Genomic DNA, 22,943 nt, shown 5'->3' on the forward strand with positions numbered 1-22,943 from the left:
AAATGTGATTCGAGACCAAATTTTACATTTTTTGAAATTTTTTTACTATTTATTAAGATGGTTTGAAAATTGTTGTTTTTTTATTATTTATTAAGATGCAGAATTTTAATAAAAACATCGATTTTCAAACCATCTTAATAAATAGTAAAAAAATTCCAAAAAATGTAAAATTTGGTCTCCAAGCACATTTTAATATAGATTAAACATCTAACGGTTTACATTGGCTATTTGGACTTCAAAACTAGAGATATAAGCGCGAATTAAAACAACCTGTTTAATTCGCGATGTAGAGTAGCCTTACTCTATAATTTCAAAATTCGATTAAGTCTAACTGTTTCGAAATTTCAGACTAATGTTGTAATTGTTTTAATTTTAGACTCCTAGTTCGTCACATAAATTTTTTATTATGTTTCAAACATTCCATTTTTTTTTAATAATCGAACATTTCTTAACGTAACATGTGTATAGCAAGTTGTATCTATTTCTTATTGGGTCATGCAGCCATGAATCTTTCCATAATTTTATATGTGATCCTTGCCCTTTCTTGAAGCGTACAGAACCATATAGAAATTCCTTAATGGGTGTTAGGCTTTTCCAGAGTGGAGTGGTTACAGTTAGTCCCCATGGCCTTGTAACCGCAGTGTTAAATTGCACCAATGCCATCCATGGTGGCCTTTCCACTGTTTAGCCATTGAACCATGATTTTTGCAAGGAGCAACCTATTAAAAGTTATCAAATTTTGTATACCCAATCCTCCTTACTATTTTGTCTTGATAACCAACTCCCATGACGCCAAACTCACGAATCTTGCATTTTGTTTCTTATGGCCATGCCAAAGGAACCTTCTTCTTACTTTGTTGCCATTTCCTTGCGTTGCTTGAGTTAGGACCTGTTGTATGTCTAGCATCAAGATATCTTTAAATTCTTTATAAAACTCACCATCATATCTGTCTGGACCCGGTGCCTTGTTGTTGAGCCATGCCGAAATTGCTTGACTGATCTCTTCCATTGAAATTGGTTCTGCTATCTCTAAATATTTGTGCCTTTGTTCTTTGATCCCTGTGTATTTGCCCCCCTCTCTCAATGCCTCCAATTGTATTGGCAGCTTTGGTTCGAGATGCATACATGTGAAAATATCTCGTGTTTTTGTCTCATTCTAACTCCCATTTTGTCTTTGCCCTTTGCCTCCACAAGTCCTCTTCTAGTAGCGCTCTGTGTGAACCTGAGCTTAATTTTTGCCTTGACACTTTTTTCTAAAATAGTTGGTTAACTTCTCTCTTGTATCTCTTCTATCCATGCTATGAATTGCCTACACACCTCGATCTGTGCTCTAATATTTCCCACTTTGCTTTTCTCCCATGCAATTATTTTGCTTTGCAACTGTTGCAATTTGATATGCATCTGCGCCGGTGTTGATGTCATCGGATGGCTCTGCCACTCTTCTTTGACAATGTCTTTGAATCCCACTATGCTCAACCAGAATTTTTCAAATCTAAAGACCTTTGTTTTTTGAAAGTCAGTGAATGCCTCGATCATAATGGGGCAGTGATCTGAACTCGTATTCGGAAGAGTTTTTTGCTTGGTGTTAGGGAATGTAGTGCTCCACTCATTTGACAACAAGAATCTATCTAGTTTGGCCATTGATGGTTGATCCCTTGTATTATCCCATGTGCATTTCCTGCCACTCATCTGTATGTTTTGTACCTCAAGGTTTGAAATTAGGTCTACGAATGCTGTCGGCCATCTCCAATCTTGCGTTGTCGTATTCCTGTCACTTGGATCCAAAGTGACATTAAAGTCGCCTCCAATCAGCCAAGGTATTGTGTCTTTTGGCTTTAGGTTTTGCAATTCCATGAAGAAATCACTTTTACCTGCCGGGCTAGAAAGACCATATACCGTAGTGCATTGGATTGAGTGATATAGCATCATGTCTTTTAATCCTACCGTGAGACAGTAGTTGTTGTGTGTAGCTGCTTGTTGCTGAAATCTTGTTGATCTCCATGCGATGAGCATCCCTCCTCTTGTGCCTATTGCTGGAACATATTCATACTTGTCTAGCCTTCGGCCGCAAATTTCCTTCTTTGTTGTATCATCTATGCTGGATAGTTTTGTCTCCTGTATATACACTATATCCGGCTTTTCTAGAAAAATTGTCTTTCTTACCGCTAATTTCTTTGACCTCCAATTCAATCCTCTTACATTCCAAGTTATGATTTTGAGTTTGGTTTTATAATTCATATGCGCTTTTTTTTTTCCTTCTATCTTAACCTTTATGTATGAGACAAAGGTAATACCAAAAAACACTAACTTGAGAAAAATTACATTGAAGTCCATCTCCATCACTTTTAATTCTTTGCAATTAATAAAAACTTCCCCTAATTCACCACATAAACCTAAACTTACTAATTTGCCCTTAATCCCTTGGTCAGACTTTTGAGTGTATACAAAATTTGGGAGCAACCTCCCCTTACACTTCTTGCCTTTCATCTTAATAAACAAAAAATAAACTTCTTGCCTAAACATAGATTCTAAAAACAGTGAAACATAAATACTTAACATTAATCACGGAGTGGTCTTCTTTCTCTTTTGCATGCTTCCAGCAACTAAGTTGCCATTAAGGCACTGATATGATCCACCACCATGCCATGCGGCTGAACGCCAGCTGCCATTACCACCAATTCGGCTTGTTCCTCAATTAGCGGTCCATAGGTCTTGTAATACTCGAGCTGTGCTTGACAGCTTGGTATTTTCTTCTTTGGTTTCCCCTTTGGTAGCTGCGCAGTGCCTGGTTTAGAGACGATGCGTGCTCTCGTCTCTGGGCTGATGTAAGTTCCTCTATTTTTTCCTTCAAGCCTTGGGCTTCTGCGAAGTGAGCTTCTTTCAATTGGAGTTCTCTCCACTGGGTTTAGAAATTTTGGTGGGCCTGGGAAACCTGGAGGTGGCCCGTCCTCATTGCTCTCATAACCAGAATGCAACCCAGCTGAATTAATTGCTGGCCCCGATAACGGGTTGTCCAAATTAATTTCAGGGTCCATTAAAAAGGTATCTTTATTTAGTCCTGTTGGAAAAGATATTTGACCTCTTTTTTCTTGTGCGGATTTGGTGTGAACGCCGCTGTGCATTTCTTTTTGCTCCTGATCCGCTAGAGGCATAGTGGTGTCTGCTTGACCCGCTACATGCTCTATTGTCTATATATTTGTTAATGTTCCGTATATTTAATTTAAGGGTAAATTATACCTTATTCATTTTAATTTGGGTTGGCTGAGAGCATTTTAGCATTGGTTTGATCTGAGGAAGATTAGAACTTAGTTGTACAGTTAAGAGGATATATGAATTGGTGGGTTCTTTAATTAAATAAATGGATTATAGATTCAGGCCCGCTGCTTTAATTTGAAGTGGCATCCAGACAAGCATGAAGGCCCTTCAAAGGTTATTTTATTTAATTGTATTTTCTCAGTTTCTAAATTAATTTATTAATCTGAAATTAAATGAACAAATCTAAGTAATAATACAAGAATGTAAGAATAGATTGTACCACCAGTTTCTAAGTTAATTTATTAATCTGCAAGTACTTGTATATACCACATCAGTATGAGAATAATTTTCATCATACGAGGATTGTTCATATGCACGTACTTTTGATTCTCTTCTGTAATTGAGGAAGTTTATTTCTTATTTGTTTATATGTAACTTCTTTGTTTGAATTTAAATGGCTTCTATTGGGAAGAGCATTTTTTATGCATTTATTTGGGGATCGGAATTGAATGCAATGATTTTACGAGCAGTAATGAAACTCATGTAATTAATATTTACTGTCAGATTATTGATTAATTCCAGGTAATGATGAACTGAGATACATTATATTCCTATAAAAATTTACACAATATCATCTCTATCAATTAAGGTTGATGTATCAATTTTTCTTTTTTGCTTTATTTTTTTCTGGTAGTAGTGTAAATAGGTGTTCAACTGTGGTAGCTAGGTTAGTTTCTTTCAGATATGTTAGATATGTACCTGTACAGTGTAAAACTTGTCATTTTAATAAAATTGTGACAAATTTCCATTTAATTTAAAAACAATGAGCAGTGGTATCGCTTTTCACAAGCATATATACAACAACTAATTAAGTGATAAAAAAAACAATTAGCACCGAGTCATTCAACATTCAAAATAAATGCAGATGATCGTAATAAATAATGTATATTTCATTTGCATTTTTTAAATCATTACACATCAGATACTAGGAAAGCATATTAGTCCAAGAAATCCATGAGACAGATTAAAATATAAAATCAATAGAAATCCTGAATTAAAGTTAGAACTGAAGCTGTAAATTAAACTTAAATAACAAATAATACAGTTTACACTTTTTTTCCAGAAGATATAATTTTGATTCACCAATTCTTAATTGATCTTTATTAAAATATTTTAAGACGTTCAAGAATAATGAAAAAAATTAATAAGAAATCAGACAATAAGACTTTTAAGTCAAATATAAAAACTCAATTGATACGGTCAAACAACAAAATTGTATCAACCCTTAAACAACTTTGACTTAAAAATCAAATAAACAGGCAATTTATTTCAAATCTTTTTTGCTGCTAATTCGGATAATGCTTGTGAGAGGTCGCCCTACAAAATTATATGCTATTTTTTTTGTTTTTTTTTTTGTTTTTTTTATTATTATTTCTTACTCCTTTCTTTAAGTTTTCTTTATTTATTATTATCTCTTTTTCTGAGTCAAAAAACACTACAGTGAAAACTCAATAACCAAGTAGAGAAAAAACACACTATCTTACTATATATATATATATATATATATATATGAGTTAGGCTGGGTGCTATGGATAGCATAGTGGCCTCTATGCTACGGCTCAATATTCGAGTTTTCAAAATCCAAACGGTCGATCCGAACCGTTCATCTTATTCTCCATATTAATATCTGCTTGGAGACCAAATTTTACATTTTTCTGAATTTGTTTACTATTTATTAAGTATTTTACAAAACTGTTGATCCAACGGTGGCTGCACAAAACAGTAAAACCGTTGGATTAGCGATTTTCAAAGTGGCTTAATAAATAGTAAAAAAATTCAGAAAATTATAAAATTTGGTCTCCAAGCAGATATTAATATGGATAATAAAATGAACGGTTCGGATCAACCGTTTGGATTTTGAAAACTCGAATATTGAGCCGTAGCATAGAGGCCACTATGCTATCCATAGCACCCCAGCCTAACTCTATATATATATATATATATATATATAACTGGAAGCTCTCTCTTTGTGGCCGGTGTAGGAGAGGCCGGTGTCAGTCTGAGATTCCCTTGCATTGTTGTAGGAGAGGCCGGTGTTTTAATTTGTTAGCATATAGGGTCACATATGTCAATGGCCGCATTTAAGATCGCATTAAGAAATATTGGAAGAACCTTAACCTTAACCTTAACCTTTCCTCTTCTCAAAGGTCAAGTGCGTGCGCCTATAAAGGGGGGATTCAATTGTTGAAAAGAAAATTTGGGTGAACACTTTTTGTTAGCACTTGTAGCAGCAATTGACTAACTCCTTTTCTAGTTCCTTTTCTGATTGAGAGAGAGAATAAAATAAAGTAAGATTCTTGGTTTCCAAATACATGAATTATAAGACTGAGTGTACGTATATTTTCAACATTCAAGCTTTAATTTTAAAAATCTTAGATCCGTGAAAGAAGGCGATGAGAGACAACACAAAGGCGACTGGGAAGGCGATTGAGGAGGAGAGTGCACAACCACCCACCAGGAAGGCAACAGAGAGACTATGCAGGAAGAACAGAACCCTACTCAGCTGGTTTGAAGAGGCGATGAAGGAAAAACCTAGGCCAATAGAAGATGCAATCCTAAATGTGAAGGGACATGAGGAAAAAGAATACGGCTCCATTAGTGTTGCACGGCGAAGTACAACAACTATGGATGTTTTTCCAACTCAAGGAGGACAAGGAGGCAGCTCAAAACAGCAGACCAACACCGTACCAACACAGCAAACACATTACCACCAACCAAACAGTAGCGAAGGTGAAGTTAATGAAGAAGTTAATGAAGGGTGGCAAAGAGTGGTTTCACGCAGAACCAAAAAACTGGAGAAACTTCAATACTCACCACCAACAGGGAGACATAATACCAAACAACAAGAGGCACAACACGCAAAGGCATTAAGGGAAAGGAGATGTTTCAGATGCCTAGCAAAAGGGCATGTCAGGGCACACTGCCGAGAGCCGCCTAGGTGTTACAGATGCAATAAATATGGTCATTTATCATCAAGATGCAGAGACACCATAAAACACCAGCCAGGCCTCAAATCAAAAATACATACCACACATCCAAACCCTCCACCTCCAACTGAAAACACTTGCCATAACAAATCTTACGCACAAACACTTAAAGAACCTTTGCAAATGGTTGAGGAATTTTGGGATGAGCGTCCTGAGGAAGAAGACCTCTTCCTCACACCACAGTCACCACCCCGAGAGAGCAACCAACCCCTACAAAGCTCTGCTTGGATAACCATCCTGACAGGCGACCGCACGCCCGGTCTAGCACTAGCAATCAAGAGAATGCTAGCGCATCGGTTCGGGGCTTACCCGGAGTATTTCAAAGTACACAAAACTGATAGAGAGAGATACTTCCTGGTCTGTGCTAACCCCACTCTTCGCAACGCGATAGTCGACAGAGGTCCTTACGATATCCCAGAGTATCAGGCACGTATCAACTTCACTAGGTGGGAAGAGACATCGGGGATGTCTTTTCAGCCGCCCGGCTACGAGGCATGGGTGCAGCTCTTCGGTGCACCCCTGCAGCTTTGGAACAAGGAAGAAATTGAAAAGCTATCAGTCAGGCTTGGAACAATCAAATACGTAATGCCATACGGCATAGAAACGGGTCAACTCGAGAAAATGACAATGCTTATAGCATCCAAGCACCCCCGTCGTATACCCAGGTTTTTCAAAGTGCACATCGGAGACTACGCTAAGCGAGTTAGAGTTAAGCTCTTAGGATGGCGCATAGCAGCACCCGGCTACTTTCCCCCACCACAACCACCCAATGGAACACTACCTACCAGCTACTATCCACCACAGCCAAGATACAACTATCCAAACCTTGGTGACCAATGTTATCCACCATCATCTGAGTTTGAAACATGGGAGAGTGCGGGCTCTAACATGCCACGAAGGGGAACCATGAATGCACAGGCGAACAACACCAAACAAAACACAGTCAAGAAAACGAGAGCTATCTGGGTAGCCAAGAAAAAGATAAACCCAAAACTGACGCCGGTCAAGAAGAACACCAACACACTAGACAGAGAGGAGATGAAGTGGGTGATAAAAAAGAAAATAGAAGACAACACGCCGGCAATGGCAGAGAAAAGGATGACCACCACCGACCACCACCTGGCAGCACCAGAGGTCATAAAGAGGCGCCTCAAACAAAAGAAAGAAACAACACCACGCATGGCCATACTCATAGTGGGATCGGGTGCGGCACAGAAGATACACATACAGATGGGGAAGAAAATCTTCACCACTGTAGCACGCCACCTTTCGCAGGAATTTTCAAGCGACAGGAGTTCAATCAACATTACTTGGTCAGTTCTAACTAATCTATTTTCTGTCTCACAGGCTACAGACTTCGGATGTGACAGGAGAGCCGTTGGCATTAAAAACCCACTTACTCCACAACAGCTGGCAACAGTAGCTACAAAGTTAGAATGGGCTCCTCTAAACACAGCAGGCCGAAACCTGGGCCCAAAGAAAATTAAGGCAAAAATGATACCACAGGTGCTAAGGCATTTTACAAATGATTTGGGTTGCTTTGGGCGTGAACTAGGACCGTTCATATCTGGGCCATCAGAGATCAAAGTCTGGACCTTAGAAGCTCAGATAAACAACCTACCTGACCCCGTCCAGCAGATAGAATGGCTCCCCACACCACGCAAAGCCAAGATGAAAAAGAAAATTACAGAAGAGAAAACCCATGGTCCTCTCCGCAAGAGTCAGAGACTAGAAACCAAACACGCTGGTCCGTACGAGTCTGCTATACAGCGAGCCTGTAGGTTGAAGGGGGAGAGCAGCTCGGCACCTAAGAGCAAAAATCGAAAACCAAAACACAACAAACCTACCCCGACTTACCTTCAATTCACAGACCCGCTCACTGCTTGCCAAGCTGAGGTCGTTGTCAACACGGCGGGCATAGACATGAATGAAGAAATTGAGAGGACCATCACCAATCTGGAACTCAACGGCAAGAACAAAAGCACCGGCGGTGGCGGTGATGCACCGCAGGCTTGAAGGGATCAGCTCCGCCGCAAGTGAAAGCTGTCTATTTACGTTTTAAATGTTACACAATATTTTGTACCCGTGTAGGGGCGCTGCCCCAGCCTTGCTATTATGTTCGTTTTGCATTTTCTCACCTATTTTACTGCAAAAACGGTCTAAAAACCGGGATGAAGAGAGTCAGATGCAATTGGGTCCTATTTTGTTGTCATCGCGGCTCGGCCACTATGTATTGCTTTCCTTTTATAAAATTAGTTGCTTTGCTTATATCAGAGGCATACCTTGTGGCCGGTGGATGTTGTCAATGTTTCCCAATGAATTACAACACAAAGTTTAAATCAGTTGCATGGAATGTAAGGGGAATAAACAACCGAGATAAAAGAATGGAAATCAGAAAAACAATTTTGTTAGAAAGGCCAGATATAGTCTGTTTACAGGAAACTAAAATTCACACAATGACAGATGAAATTGTGAAGGAAACTTGTGGTAGAAATTTTGATCAGTCAAGAACCTTAGATGCTGAAGGAACCCGGGGGGGGATTTTGGTGGCATGGTCAGTAAATAAGTTTGAAATCAAGGACTTCGTATTGAGGCAATACACCATATCAATATTGCTTCAATTTACTAACTCAACAGATAAGTTTTGGTACACAGGTGTGTACGGGCCTTCCGTCAGATCACACAGAACCCAGTTTTTTCAAGAATTAAAAGACATCAAGCCTCAAAATGGAGAACCATAGATACTTTGCGGTGACTTTAATGTGGCAACAAGCCAACAAGAGAGAAGCAACCCTCAATCAGATTGGAGAGGATCAATCAGATTTGCAACACTACTCACAGACCTAGGCCTCCTCAACCTGAATATGCAAGGCAGACAATATACTTGGTCAAATGACAGAGAGGAACCGGCAATGGCCAGGTTAGATAGATTTTTAATATCAACCGAATGGAATCAGAACTTTCCAAATTCACAGCAAAGAGCACTACCGAATACCTCCTCTGATCACTGCCCGATATTATATATTGCAAAAACAAAATTCAGAAAGACAAATATTTTCAGATTTGAAAATATATGGCTCAAATTTCAAGACCTAGATAACTTGATAGCAACTGTGTGGGAAGAGCTAGGGGTAGCAGATACACCACAGCAACTACACCACAAATTTCAGAGCATCCAAAACCGAATTAGCACATGGGCGGCATCAAAGGTTGGAAATATCAAGGAACAAATTACTGCTTGCAGAGACTATATTGGGTGGATAGACAAGATCAAAGAGCTAAGAAGGCCAACTGAACTAGAGAAATTCATAGAGGACCTCACAAAAAAGAGATACAAGGAACTAGCAATTTTGGAAGAAGAATTATGGAAGCAAAGGGCAAAATTGAGATGGAATTTAGAGGGAGATAGAAACACACGCTACTTCCATGCAATGGCTTCTGGACATAAAAGGAGAAATGCCATTCCCCAAATAGAAATTAATGGCACAATGTTCTCTGATCAGAAATCGAAAGGAGAAGCTTTCTTCAATTATTACAAGGATCTCATGGGCAAGCAGTCACCACAAACACCACCAATTCATTGGCCGAACCTCTACAGCCAGCAACATGACCTAACCGACTTGATACAACCGATTACAATTGAAGAAATAAAAAAGGTAATCCAAGCATGGCCAAACAACAAGACCCCGGGTCCGGATGGATTCACGGGAGAATTCTACAAAAAATATGTACTGCTACTGGCACCAGACATATTGAGAGTTATATGCTATGTCACGGAAAATGAACTGACACTGTCACCACTTAACACATCATTTGTGGTGCTTATACCGAAGAAAGAAAATGCATGTAGACCACAAGAATATCGGCCTATAAGTCTGATACATGGAATCCAAAGAATATTCTCAAAAGTTCTAGCCATGAGGCTACAGCCAAGAATAGAAGAACTAGTTGACGTGTCACAGACGGGCTTCGTCAAAAACAGACAAATCACGGAGGGATTTATCTATGCGCAACACACCTTGCATCACACATACCAACAGAACATACCATTAGCAATATTTAAAGCCGACATACGCAAGGCGTTTGACACTGTCAGTTGGGAATACATGTTGAAAGTTATGCAAAATCTGAACTTCCCAAGTGCATGGTTGACTTGGATAAGAAACCTAGTACTTTCGGGCACTTCACAAACTCTTATTAATGGCCTATTAGGGAAAAAGTTAATACTCAAACGAGGAGTGAGACAAGGAGACCCGGTATCCCCTTACCTCTTCATCATATCCATGGATTTCCTAAGCAGATGGTTCCAAAGGTTGAGAGACACGGGAGCCATATGCTTGCCATTTCCAGGTATGAAACCTTGCTTACTCTATGCAGATGATGCATTATTTTTCCTTAAACCAGACTTGAGACACATGCAGATATTGAAGATTGCTTTTACTGCATTCCACCAAATATCGGGTCTGGAGGTCAATTTCCAAAAATCCGAACTACTGCTCTCAAGAGGAACACAACAGCTAGGTCAACACTTAGCCGCAAGCATGGGATGTCAATTAGGACAGTTCCCCTTTACTTACCTTGGGTTGCCACTTTCAAACAGAAGGCTAAACAAGACATCATACTCGCCATTGATTGAAAAATTCAGTAAAAGATTGACTGGATGGTCAGCCAAATTCCTTTCAATTGCGGGACGGCTAACTTTGCTCAACTCGGTATTGTCGGCTCTACCGACCTATTACATGGCGTGCTTCAGACTACCAAAAGGAACAATAAACCAAATCGACAAGATAAGAAGACACTTCTTATGGCATGGAGTAACACAGAATCGAAGGAAACTAAATTTGGCAAATTGGGATTTGGTGTGTACGCCAAAGAAATTAGGAGGATTGGGCGTCAAAGACCTGCATGTTTTCAACCAAGCGATGCTCATTAAATGGTGCTGGCAATGGGCAACAAGTGACCCCAAACTCTGGAAGTCAATCTTCAATGCAACAACAAACACTAACCAAATAATACCCATATCAGACTTCTTCTCACAAACACTCAAAGAGGCATCAGCTTTCTTCAAAATTTCGACAGAAATGCAACCACAGAATAGAACCCGAGTTCAATTCTGGAACCATGATTGGGGAAGAGGAGTCCTAAAATTCAGGTTTGAAATACTATTCACATACACACTAAATGAGAATGTCACACTAGCAGAGACGTCAGAAATGACACAAATGCAACAACTGTTTAGATCAAATATGTCACCGGAGGCACACGAACAATTAACAATGTTGCAACAGGCCATGGAAACAAACCCGGTAACTATTACATCCGAACCTGATAGTGTAATATGGAAATGGGACCAAAATGGAAAATTCACGGTCAAATCAGCTTATTGGAATATCAAAAACGGACCAATGTTCAAAACAAAAATACAGAGAATCTGGAAACTCAGAGTGCCCCCTAGAATTATTGTATTTGCATGGCTGATGTGTCTCAATAGGCTACTCACAATAGACAATCTAAAAAAGAGAGGCTGGGAATTAGTAAACAGGTGCGAGATGTGTAAAAGACAATGCGAGACGGTGAGACACTTATTCAATTCGTGCCAAACCACCCTAGCAATATATCGGCAGACAGCAGTGCAAACTGGACTGGTACAGGGAATACCGGTACATACGCAGGCACTGTTCCAACGAACACACAACAGGAAAACAAAGGAGATAATGATAATATCAAGGTTTGTGGTGTGGCGAGAAAGATGTAGCCGTATATTCAGAGGAACATGCAAAGATGTAAATGACCTGGCAAGGGAAGTCCAAGAGGAATACAACGCGGCGGTGCGAACAGCAAGAACATTAAGGCAACAGACGCAATAAAATCAACTTCGTAGAATACTGGCACTTGACTCAGTATTGAACTTCTTTTAAAATTTTATCTCCTTTTACTTACTGTTTAGGGATCTTTCACTTATCTTTGTTTTTTCTTTTTATCGTTTTCTCTCTTTAGGCTCAAGCATCTGAGCTGGCTTTGTTTTTATTTTTATTGGGTTCAAAACTCTTGTAACCTTGTTTGATTCAATTAAAGGAGGGCTTGACCCTCGTTTCTGTCTCAAAAAAAAGACTGAGTGTACGTGGCCTGATAACACATGAAAAGCCATATTTATTATATCACGGGAAGTGGACAAAAGGCAGGTCTTTCTTTATCACGGGAAGTGGAAGAGACAAGACAGAAAATAATAACCATTCATTACTCTAGTGTAGTCTAGTGTTTGAAAAATTTATCATTCTCTCTTATCTTTTATTATTTTTATTTAGAAAAGTACAAGAGATAGAGAAAGGAGAAGTAAAGAATGAGGGAAAAACGACAGGAAAGATGCTGCATCAGCATTAGTATCAGTATAGGATCCAATCCTGCGACCGCAGGAAATTAGGGAGTGAGTTGTATGGTGGGTAGGGGTGTTCAAACGGTTCGGTTTAATCGGTTTTAGACCGATCTGAATTAGTTCGGTTTAAACGCTTCGGTTATTTCGGTTTATTGGATCGGTTTAGTTGGTTTTTTAAAACCGAATTATAACTTCGGTTCGGTTCGGTTTGAAAATTTTCAAAATCAAAATAACCGAACCGATCGAACTTTTATATAATATAAATTTGATCCGAACCATCCCGGTTTATTTCTTAATCAATTGCTTTAAATACTTGTTTTATTTCTAAATATCTTAGTTTATTTCTTAATACTCCGATTTATTTCTTAATATACTTCGGTTTATTATAAATCAATTGTTTTAAATAAAAAAAATTAATATATTTCGGTTTCAACCGAACAAACCGAAATAAAATTTCGGTTCGGTTTGGTTCGAATCAGTTCTATTTTTAAAACCGAATTATAACTTTGGTTTGCCAAGTTCAGTTGGGTTTCAACCGAACTGAACCGATGAACACCCCTAATGGTGGGTGTGTAGCTTACGAGCTGTGATAAAAATAAAAATAAATAAATAAATAAAAAAAAAAAAAATCAGCATGCCAGCATAGGATTCGGAGCCCAAATGTGAGACCTACTAAAAGGGAAAAGAGAAATGAGACAGAATCTCTCATATACCGACCACACATCATTCATTTCATGCCTCTATTCCCCAAAGAAAGCACCGAGCTGTCTTGTTTGGTGTTTGTGCCATTTTCATTTTCTATGGCTTTAGCCTTAATTTTCTTATTTTGATTCTCTATTTCCATGTGAATTTAGATTTATCTTAATTACATCATACTTAAGAACTAAATCAAGAGCAATTATTAAATTTTACTTCTTAAATAAACTATATTGAGGTCTTAATTGAACTTTGGTCTTTGCGCATCAAGTCAGGACATAAGTCGGGACCAAACATAAAAGTAAGGCAGTGTGTAATTGTTCATAGACATTTGTCCACCATTTGTCCATAGAAAACTGTCATTTGACCTGCGCGAATTCTGTAAATTTAATAATTCAATGCTATAACTTGTAAAAGCAATCTTATAAAAAACATAATAAAAAATTTCAAACATTCAGAAACTTTCATTAACGGTTTGCAACTTGGCCAACTGGGCTAACTAACTGTACTTCGTGCGGGACCACTTGGCAAACTAACTGTACTTTTCTTACTAACGGTTAATGGAAGTTACTTGCAGTTAATGACAGTTATTTGCGGTTAATGACAATTTTACAAAAACTTCTAGAACATTCCAAACCTGGACAACATCTACGACTGGCATTTTTTTTTCAAAATAAACCTCGAAAATATTCAAAAATAAATTTTTTTCTCAAAATTATAATTTTTAATTTTTTTTTTAAATTTCAAAATTTTTTTTCCTTCAAATGTGCACTGTAAAATTCAATACTGTAAAATTAGAAGTTGTAAACAGTAAAATAAACATATGTCACTATAAATTTCAACACTGTAAAATTAGAAGATGTAAAAAGTCAATAGATATATGTCCACTGCAAATTTCAATACTGCAAAGGAAAATTGACAAGATCAATACTCTATATCACCTCTCTATCATCTCTTTTCTCCAGATTTTCACAAGATGGATATTGTAAAATTACAAGATGAATACTGTAAAATTAACGGGAGAATACTGTAAAATTAACAGATTAATACTCTATATTACATCTGTCACACCCCAAATCCCCGGGGTCTGACAGCCTGCCGCGTGTATCTATCAAGTGTCACATATACACGCAAGGCAGTGGATCTTTTTATATGCATTACCAATATCCTCATGTGTTGCATCCGTGAAATAAACCTGAAAATAATCGGGAGGGTGGGGGTGAGAATAAATTCCCAGTGCGAAATTTGCCACAGTTTAGATTATTGGACTTGCAATCAAACTCTATATTCAAAAATGAAACCCAAACAATAACAATGCAAACAGATATATATAATCATAAATAACAGAATGCCAATGCTCGACAACAATTAATCAACCTGAAACACAGTTCACGGAATTTTCAAGATGAATTTCAAACACAACATATATTTGGCTTAACTCGATCAATTAGGGCTTGTAGCAATTGCAGATGTTCTTTCGAGCTGAACCCTTTATCAAACCCACATCTGTAGGGTTACTGACACCTACAGATGGCCAACCGCTGGACCCTTTATCTGACACCCATCTGCAATCGCTTGGCTTAACAGTTTATTAAGGTCTGGTTCGAATCATATAAAGAAAATCCTCTTTGGAATCATTCCAATAGTCGTAATATTCAATTGACCTTCCAAATGCATTAACACGTAGGAAAATGCCACCGAGCCATAGACGTTACACAAGTCACCCACGATTTCCAATCACATCTCATAACATAATCACCCTCCCTCGTCCCAACCGGTACTGGGAACATCGAGGGCCGTTCACCTAAGGCCATTAGGATCCTGGGAATCCAAGTCAGCATACAGCCCGACTTGGCAAATTCATTGGATCCAAGTGCTTAACTTCGTAAATCCATTCACATACATATCCAAACCAAATCGTGGTGACTTTCAATCAAATCAGATCATAATAGATCGACACAACCTACAACCATACCAACATGCAAATCACTCAAGTCACATCAATTCGAGTTTAATTTGATTGGGCTATGCAAATGCTTTACACAATTCAATGATGCAATCAATGATATTCAACATGACAAACGAATACACAGTTTAATTCCTGAAAATAAAGTATCAAACAAGTCCAAGAATCCCGCACCTTATTATGACGAGCGTACCGCTTAAATTTAAAGATCAGGCGTCTCGAATTACCTCGCGAAATCTTGCTCGACCGAGCCTACACCTATATTATACGTATACTAGGTTTAATTCGGTTACATTATCAAAACTTAAATTTCAAAAGCCGTATTTCAATTCGTCAATTCTTTTATACCTTTCGGCTCATTTATAATCCTTTTAATTCAAGTCCAATTCCAAAATTATATATATATGGTCGACCCTTATATAAACTTTCACCTTATTACACTTTGGCCCTCTTGACGTATCAATTATTTTATTCCAATTCAATTTAATTAAAGGCCCATAATTTAGCAAAGGTTTAAGCCTCTAATTAACAATTCACAATTCATTTCAAGTCCATTATAACTATTTTCACTTTCAAGGCCCATGTATAAAATTCTCATGCATGTCATACATTTTAATCCAATGGCCTACTTATTTAATTTAGTCCAATGCATACATAAACAAAGGCCCCCAATTCATTTAATCAATCCATCCACAAGCCAACAGTAACGGCCACGGCCTAATTTATCACATATACATATTTGGTCTTAAATTACACAATTTCACAAGTTTACTCCAAGTCCATTATTTTAATTCTCAAAGCCGAAATCCAATTCTATTTACACATACACATCATGTCATATTCATTTCAATATTTCAAGGCTTATGAAATTACAAGCCCAATTCACCTTATTTATCCAATTAAACATTCAAAGTCCCAATTTACTATCATTTACAATTCAAGGCCGTATATATACTAAAAATTTTCAGACTCGCATAGAGGCCCCTCTACTTAATTTATTTACACCAACAAGGGTAATTAGCATAACCACAACATAGCAATTCAAAGAGAAAATTTGCACCATGTCAGCACGGCATCAAGCACCAGAAAAATGAGAGAAATAACTCATTTCAGATTAGAACAAGGCAGCACCTACGTACTGACCCGCACATAATAGCCTACGGCATCAATGGTCAAAACAGGGAGGTAAGGTCACAACAAGGAAACAAGGAAACCTCATTGCTTCCGGGAAAATCAACAACCCGGCAAGTAAGCACAACACTTCATAAACTCGATACAACAACAAATCGAGAAGTCAAATAGAAAATTAGAATATTTACCCGATACAGGAATTCATAAGGCAGCAAGGTACGTGATAAAAACGGCCGGGTCTCGAGGTTGGGCCTCACTTCATGGCCGTCAAGATTGAATCAGCCAACACCCAATTAAGCGTCTCCAAACACCAATTTAGCACCGAGAGACAGCACCAATCAAACCGAGGCAGCCCACATCCTCAACCCTAGAAACTAGGGTTTCATAGGAGGGGAGGGGGCAGAAACCTAGAGAGAGAGGGGAGCGGGCTGTGGCTCTCACGGGCAGAGAGGAAGAGAGGAGAGATCAGAGGCGGGTCCGGTGGGGTTCGCCGGCGACGGGAGAGGGAAGAGGGTGGAGCCCTCCTGGCTTTGGCGTAGAAGAGGGGAGGGGCGGACTGGGGGGGTTCTGTTGTGGGGGGGGGGTTCGCCAACAGAGAGGGAAAAAGAGAAAGGAGAGTGGGGAGGGTTAATTAAATCAATTGCTTTAAGATTCGTGTAGAAGGGAAAATCAATGGTTCAATTAATTCAGAGATATAATTTGCCTCAATCAATTTGTAACGGATTTTCTGAGTTTCTAATTTACCAAATAATTATAATTTTATTCATAGTGCTATATTTTATTTTATTTCTAAATCTCTAAATTTTATTATACATAATTTCATACATTATTTATATCACGAAATTTTAGTTTCGTTTTACTCGGTCAGAAAATTTCTGAACGATCGTTAAATTAATTAAACTTTTTATTTAAGTCAAATGATCGATTTATCCATTTAATCATGTTTTAAAATTTCGGAATGTAACAACATCTCTATCATCTCTTTCCTCCAGATTTCCACAAGATGAATACTGTAAAATTAACAGGGAAAATACTGTAAAATTAACAGATCAATATTCCATATCGCCTCTCTATCATCTCTTTTCTCCAGATTTCCATAAGATGAATACTGTAAAATCACAATATGAATACTGTAAAATTAACAGGGGAAATACTGTAAAATTAACATATCAATACTCCATATCGCATTTCTATCATCTCTTTCCTCCAGATTTTCACAAGATGGATACTGTAAAATTACAAAATGAATAATGTAAAATTAATAGGGGAAATACTGTAAAATTAATAGATCAATACTCCATATCTCATCTCTATCATCTCTGTAAAATTGATAAAAATGTGATATGGAGTATTGATAGAGAGGTGATAGGAAGATTCACTCCTGAAGGTTTCATCACGATCATGTTTAAAAAACGAGATCGAGTCAGTAATCTAAAAAATAAAAATTCATCATTGCAAAGGAAAATTGAATGAGAGAAGAAAAATACAAAAAAAAAACAAAAAATACAATTTCGTTTGAATGATAGTCAGTACCGATGAAATGGCGACTAGTAACTCGTGACTAGGAACTCTTGAATCTTCACTTGAGACGAAAGAGGAAGGAAAATCATGCTTGAATCTTCCCTCGAGACGAAAAAGGAAGGAAATCGCAGAGCAGATCTGATCGGAAATGGAAGATTCGGAAATGAAATTCAAAAAAGAAAGGTTCCGTGTCGCGCGATGGCATGTTTAAATAGAAGGAGACGAGACCCGTTAGAAGGTGAGACCGTTGGAAGTTAAACGACAGTTAAACCTGGAATTGAATAAGGCTGTGGACAGTCAGTGCACCAAGAACATTTCTCCAAAATTAAACTATTTTTTTCGGAGGATTCCGATAAAATATTTGGTCTTTGCGCGGTGTACCGAAAAATTAGCATGTGGATTTAGACTGGTCTATGTGCGGTTTATCAAAATGTTTTTCCGAAAGATCATCCAGATTCGAAAAATTATTTTTCCGATTTCGTAGTTTTCGAAATATGTTGAAAACGTGTATGTTTTTTAAAATATTGAAAATATTTTGTATATTAATAAAAAATTTGGACTAACGATAGAAACTAGTACCATTTAGCATAGAATTTACATTTGAAATTCCAAGTTAAATTTCAGGACCCAGTAATCCTCGTCCCCTCTCAGTCTCTCTATCATTTTTTTTTTCTTTTGATGTGAAACGCCTTTGTACGTATATTTTATATGGAATTTTTTTATAAATCATAAAAAAAAAGTTACCAAACTGTTTTTTACAAACACCATAAGTGCCGATTTGACAAGTCGGCCCATAATTTTTTTTTTCTGTACCGAGATACCAATTCGGTCTAAGACATTTTCAAAGATTTTCACAGAAACAGCCACCGAAAATCAATTTTCACAATTTTTTTTATTTCTATCACCCTCTATGCCGAATAGATAATTCTGCACATATTTTTTAAAAAATTTCTCTTTTAATTAAGTAGAAAAATGTTATTATTTTTTTATTTCTTCTATTCAAATATTAGAAATAATTTTATATTTTTTGTAAATATATGAAATACTATATAATTGAATTTACTAGAAAGACTGCGACACATAACTCGAATTACCATTTTTCAGTAAAATTTTTTTTGTAGCTATAAGCAAAATTAAAATATTTCTTTGTGTATTACTGGAAAAAGAATAAAAATATATTGGATCTGAGTTATCGATCCCGGTTCAAAAGTCACTTCTAGATAAATAAAGAAATTATTGTGATCTTTCTAGTACATTCAAATATTAAGATACTCTATTTTATATTTTTAATATTTTAATATTTTTCTAAAATCCAACCACGATAATTTATTTATTAACCCAGGAGTGACTTTTATACTATAAATTGATGGAGTACCTTTATAATTCAATGTAAGATATGTTCATCCAGTACCACAGTCGACGGTTGCCGAACCGGTACCTGACAAGCACCTTCCGAATGAACACCTTCAATGTCAAAAGTGGGTTGCAGCTAGCACTTATTGGCTGTTGAGATCATGACTATTTAACTCCTTTCCAAATACAATATTATAACTTTTATTACCATTAGTAATTTGAATTTATCTTAAATTAATTCAAAAATCATAAATTTGGTATGTAAATTAGATTACCTGTGAAGCTGATAAATTTTAACAATTTGAAATTATTATTTAAAATAAGTTTGATAAATTTTAAAACTAATTAAGCTCAGGGAAATTTTGAGTTACAAAAATCCCATTACTCTGGTGTAAAGTGGAGAGATCTAGTTAAAATAAGTATTATTAAATCCAATGGTTATAAATAGTTTGTGACTTTGTGTCAGAGCCATGTGGCGGCTCTGGGTGGCTTCCGTAAGGAATTAGCGGCTGAATGAGTTCCTTTCGTAAAGTGGAGAGTTAAATCCAATGGTTAGAAATAGTTTGTGGACATTCTCCCTTAACGAAGTGGTCAACAAAATTGGTTGGCATTGAGCGAATCCGTATCACCCCAGGTACTTGAGGTGCAAGCTATAAATCTGGACCGTTCTTTTCATGTGACACGAATCTCAAACCAGATCCCCTACAGTCTCAACCGGTTCCAGATTGAGATTGGTTCAACTGAGATTAATCTGAACCGTTCGTTCTTTTAAATTGCACCTCAGATACCTGGGCGGATACGCACTCGCATTGAGCACCATTCCCATTAGAGATTTATTTCTCTCTTTTTGAGATTGCTTTGAACTTTTGTGTGGCGTATTAAAGATATCTACTGTTGTGTGGCGGGTCACTTTTGACATTTGTTCGACTTTGAGATTTATCAAAATAGATAGACATCGCATTATTTATATATTCACATATTATTCAATACATACGCAAAAGATTTTATTTATCTTAAAAGATTAATATATTTTGATATATTATTTGTATTAAAAATAATGACTATTCTTAATATGCTCAAAGTATATTCGAATTACAAAATATGGATCTTATTAAATTATTGATTAATTAAGTAAACAACTGTTTAAGAGGATCTGCGGTTAATGTGTTGGTTGTTGAGATGACTAACTCCTAATTTCTAATTAAATACAATATCTAGGCATATTACTCTTTCGTAAAGTGGAGAGGTAAAATAAGTATATTATTAAATCCAATGGTTAGAAATAGTTTGTGGACATATTCTCCCGTAGCGGTTCTGAGTGGCTTCCTTAGTAACCAAGTTTGCGAGTGGGTATATTGACATCACACTCATTTATATTAATATAATATATTTTTTTTAAAATAATACATAAATAATTTTAACTCTCTTTAAATATCTTTCTAATTACTATATTTGTTTCATAATGTAATTATTTATTAATTATTTGATTTCTATAAATGATAGATACTCTTTCTTTTTTTTTAATTTTTTTTGCATTGATGTATCTTCTTCAACATTCCTTTTTCTCATAGAAATAAAGCTACAGAATTCACACAAGAAACACATCAATTCAATTCAAGTTTTAAGCAATCAAGTCAAGATATGTATTTAACTTTTTTATTTGTAATTTTTTTATATTATGATACACAATGATCCAAAAAAAACAAAAAAAAAACAAAGTATTTCAAAAAAAAATTGTTTGAAAATCCAACCACCAATTCGAAAACAATGCTTAACTTTGCATTTAAATATCAAGGGGATTTCGTGACTTTATCTTTCTTAGGTAAATATTTTTTTTTTGTCAAACTTATAAGTAATGTCTCTTTGTAGTCCTTCATTTCTGAAAGAATGATTATTCCATTATTTTTCATATTTCTTATTGATATAAAATACTTATCATAAACTTAGTACAAATTTGACCTGGGTATTGAGGTGGCACTTCTATCCAACTCAAATATTTTGTTTATTTTTTTATAATTTTTATCTTAAATTTGATACTCATAATTTATACATCTATTTTAATACCATTGATCTGCATATATTTTTAGACATCACAAAGGATTAACGGCAGTTTATTCGGACAATATTATGACTTAGTTATCTATTGATGGGATTTTTTTTCTTTGTAGGTTATCATGTTTGTAGTATTAATGGAGAAAACAAATTAATGAGCTATATCGATTTGGATGGACTTTTTGCCAATATGATGATGAGAATTTCTGGAATATTTTATCAATTTAAGTTTAATGCAAACAATTTATTAATTTGGCTTGATTGATGTAATTTTTTTTATTGTAGTGTTATGTTATACTTTAATTGATTTTTTTAATCATAAGTTGAATGTCAAAATTATTAGTTTATTACTGATAATTTGCATTCAATACACTTTTTTTATATAAGTAGTCATGTAATTTTCTTTAGTGATTTTTGTTAAAAAAAAAGAAAAAAAGATAGAATATTAATTGACAAGACAAATTTTTTATAGAAGATTGTAAATAAAATTTGTGAAGTTGGATGAAATAAATTGATATATACAATGTTGATAGATATTACTAGTATAATAAAATCTTTCACTGTAGCAATTTCTTAAAAAATCTAAAAGATGTGATGAAAATAAATTATCTAACTTTTAAGAAAATAAATCATATAATAATATGAGAGAGAAACATATTTTAAGCAAATAACATACTTTATAAAATATAACTTTTAAGGAAAAAATTATATAGTAATATATGAGAGAGAACCAATTTTTAAATAAAATCTTAATGAAGTGTAAAATTGTCTATACACTAAAATAATTAGATAAGATTGTGTTAATAAACGAATTAGTCGTTTTAATATCACTACCCCAAGTTAAAGCCGTCCAAAAACTTATTTGAAAATAAAACACTTAAATTGAAGTGGATAAATAGAAATGTGCAGCTATGAAATACGGTATTTGAAAACCTATATCATTCAATCAATATCAAGGAACTAATTTTAAAATTCCTAGACAAATACATTTTCTATACATTTATATTTCATATCATCAAATCAATACTAGTTCGATCTACTCATGAAACTAGATCTTATAATTAGTCCGATTTAAAATAAAATACATCACCCGTTCAAAGCAATAAATTTTGAAATCAACAGCTGGTTTGCTGGACCACGATAGATATAAAATTGTGTACTAGGGAACACCATATACCAAAAACCCTACAAGCTAACGAGAAACGAGACACTGCACCTTATTAGTTATTATATTATAGTCAGTGGCAACCCTCTTTTCATCATCTGTGGTTTTCTTCTCTCTCTTCTCTTTCTCTCTTCTCCTTTTACTCCATTTAACCATTTAAGTGAGAACTCTGTGCTCTCTCTAAGTCTCCCATTTCCCAACAAGACTCAAGGCACTCAAACCCATTTTCAAATAATTAATCCTTGTCTTTTTTTTCTTCTGATAAAGCTACTCGGAGGCAACGGTGCAATGGCAATGTACCAATTCACTTTTCAAATTGAAGGTGTTCGTCCGGTACCTGTTCAGCAACCGACGGCAGTGACATCTGCTGAGCACACTGTAGTA

General features: G+C 36.1%; 2 protein-coding genes across 3 annotated transcripts in view; both read right to left on the reverse strand.

The window, feature by feature from the left end:
• Positions 1-1,266: 1,266 nt before the first annotated feature.
• LOC144548883 (uncharacterized) lies at positions 1,267-2,238 on the reverse strand. The gene has a single exon (XM_078297594.1). The coding sequence runs from the start codon at positions 2,236-2,238 to the stop codon at positions 1,267-1,269; it is 972 nt and encodes a 323-aa protein (XP_078153720.1).
• The window catches only part of SHH1 (SAWADEE HOMEODOMAIN protein), a 72,284-nt gene continuing 51,520 nt past the window's right edge, over positions 2,180-22,943 (reverse strand). The window contains exon 10 of one of the 2 annotated variants that reach the window (XM_078297509.1): positions 2,180-2,190. The gene's annotated coding sequence lies outside the window, so the exon portion shown is untranslated. Of the gene's footprint in view, positions 2,191-15,809; positions 15,820-22,943 lie in introns of those variants that run through there. The other variant, XM_078297510.1, reaches the window with a different exon arrangement.

This window comes from Carex rostrata, chromosome 34 (assembly GCF_964058835.1).
Source record: "Carex rostrata chromosome 34, lpCarRost1.2, whole genome shotgun sequence".
NCBI classification, from domain to species: Eukaryota; Viridiplantae; Streptophyta; class Magnoliopsida; order Poales; family Cyperaceae; genus Carex; species Carex rostrata.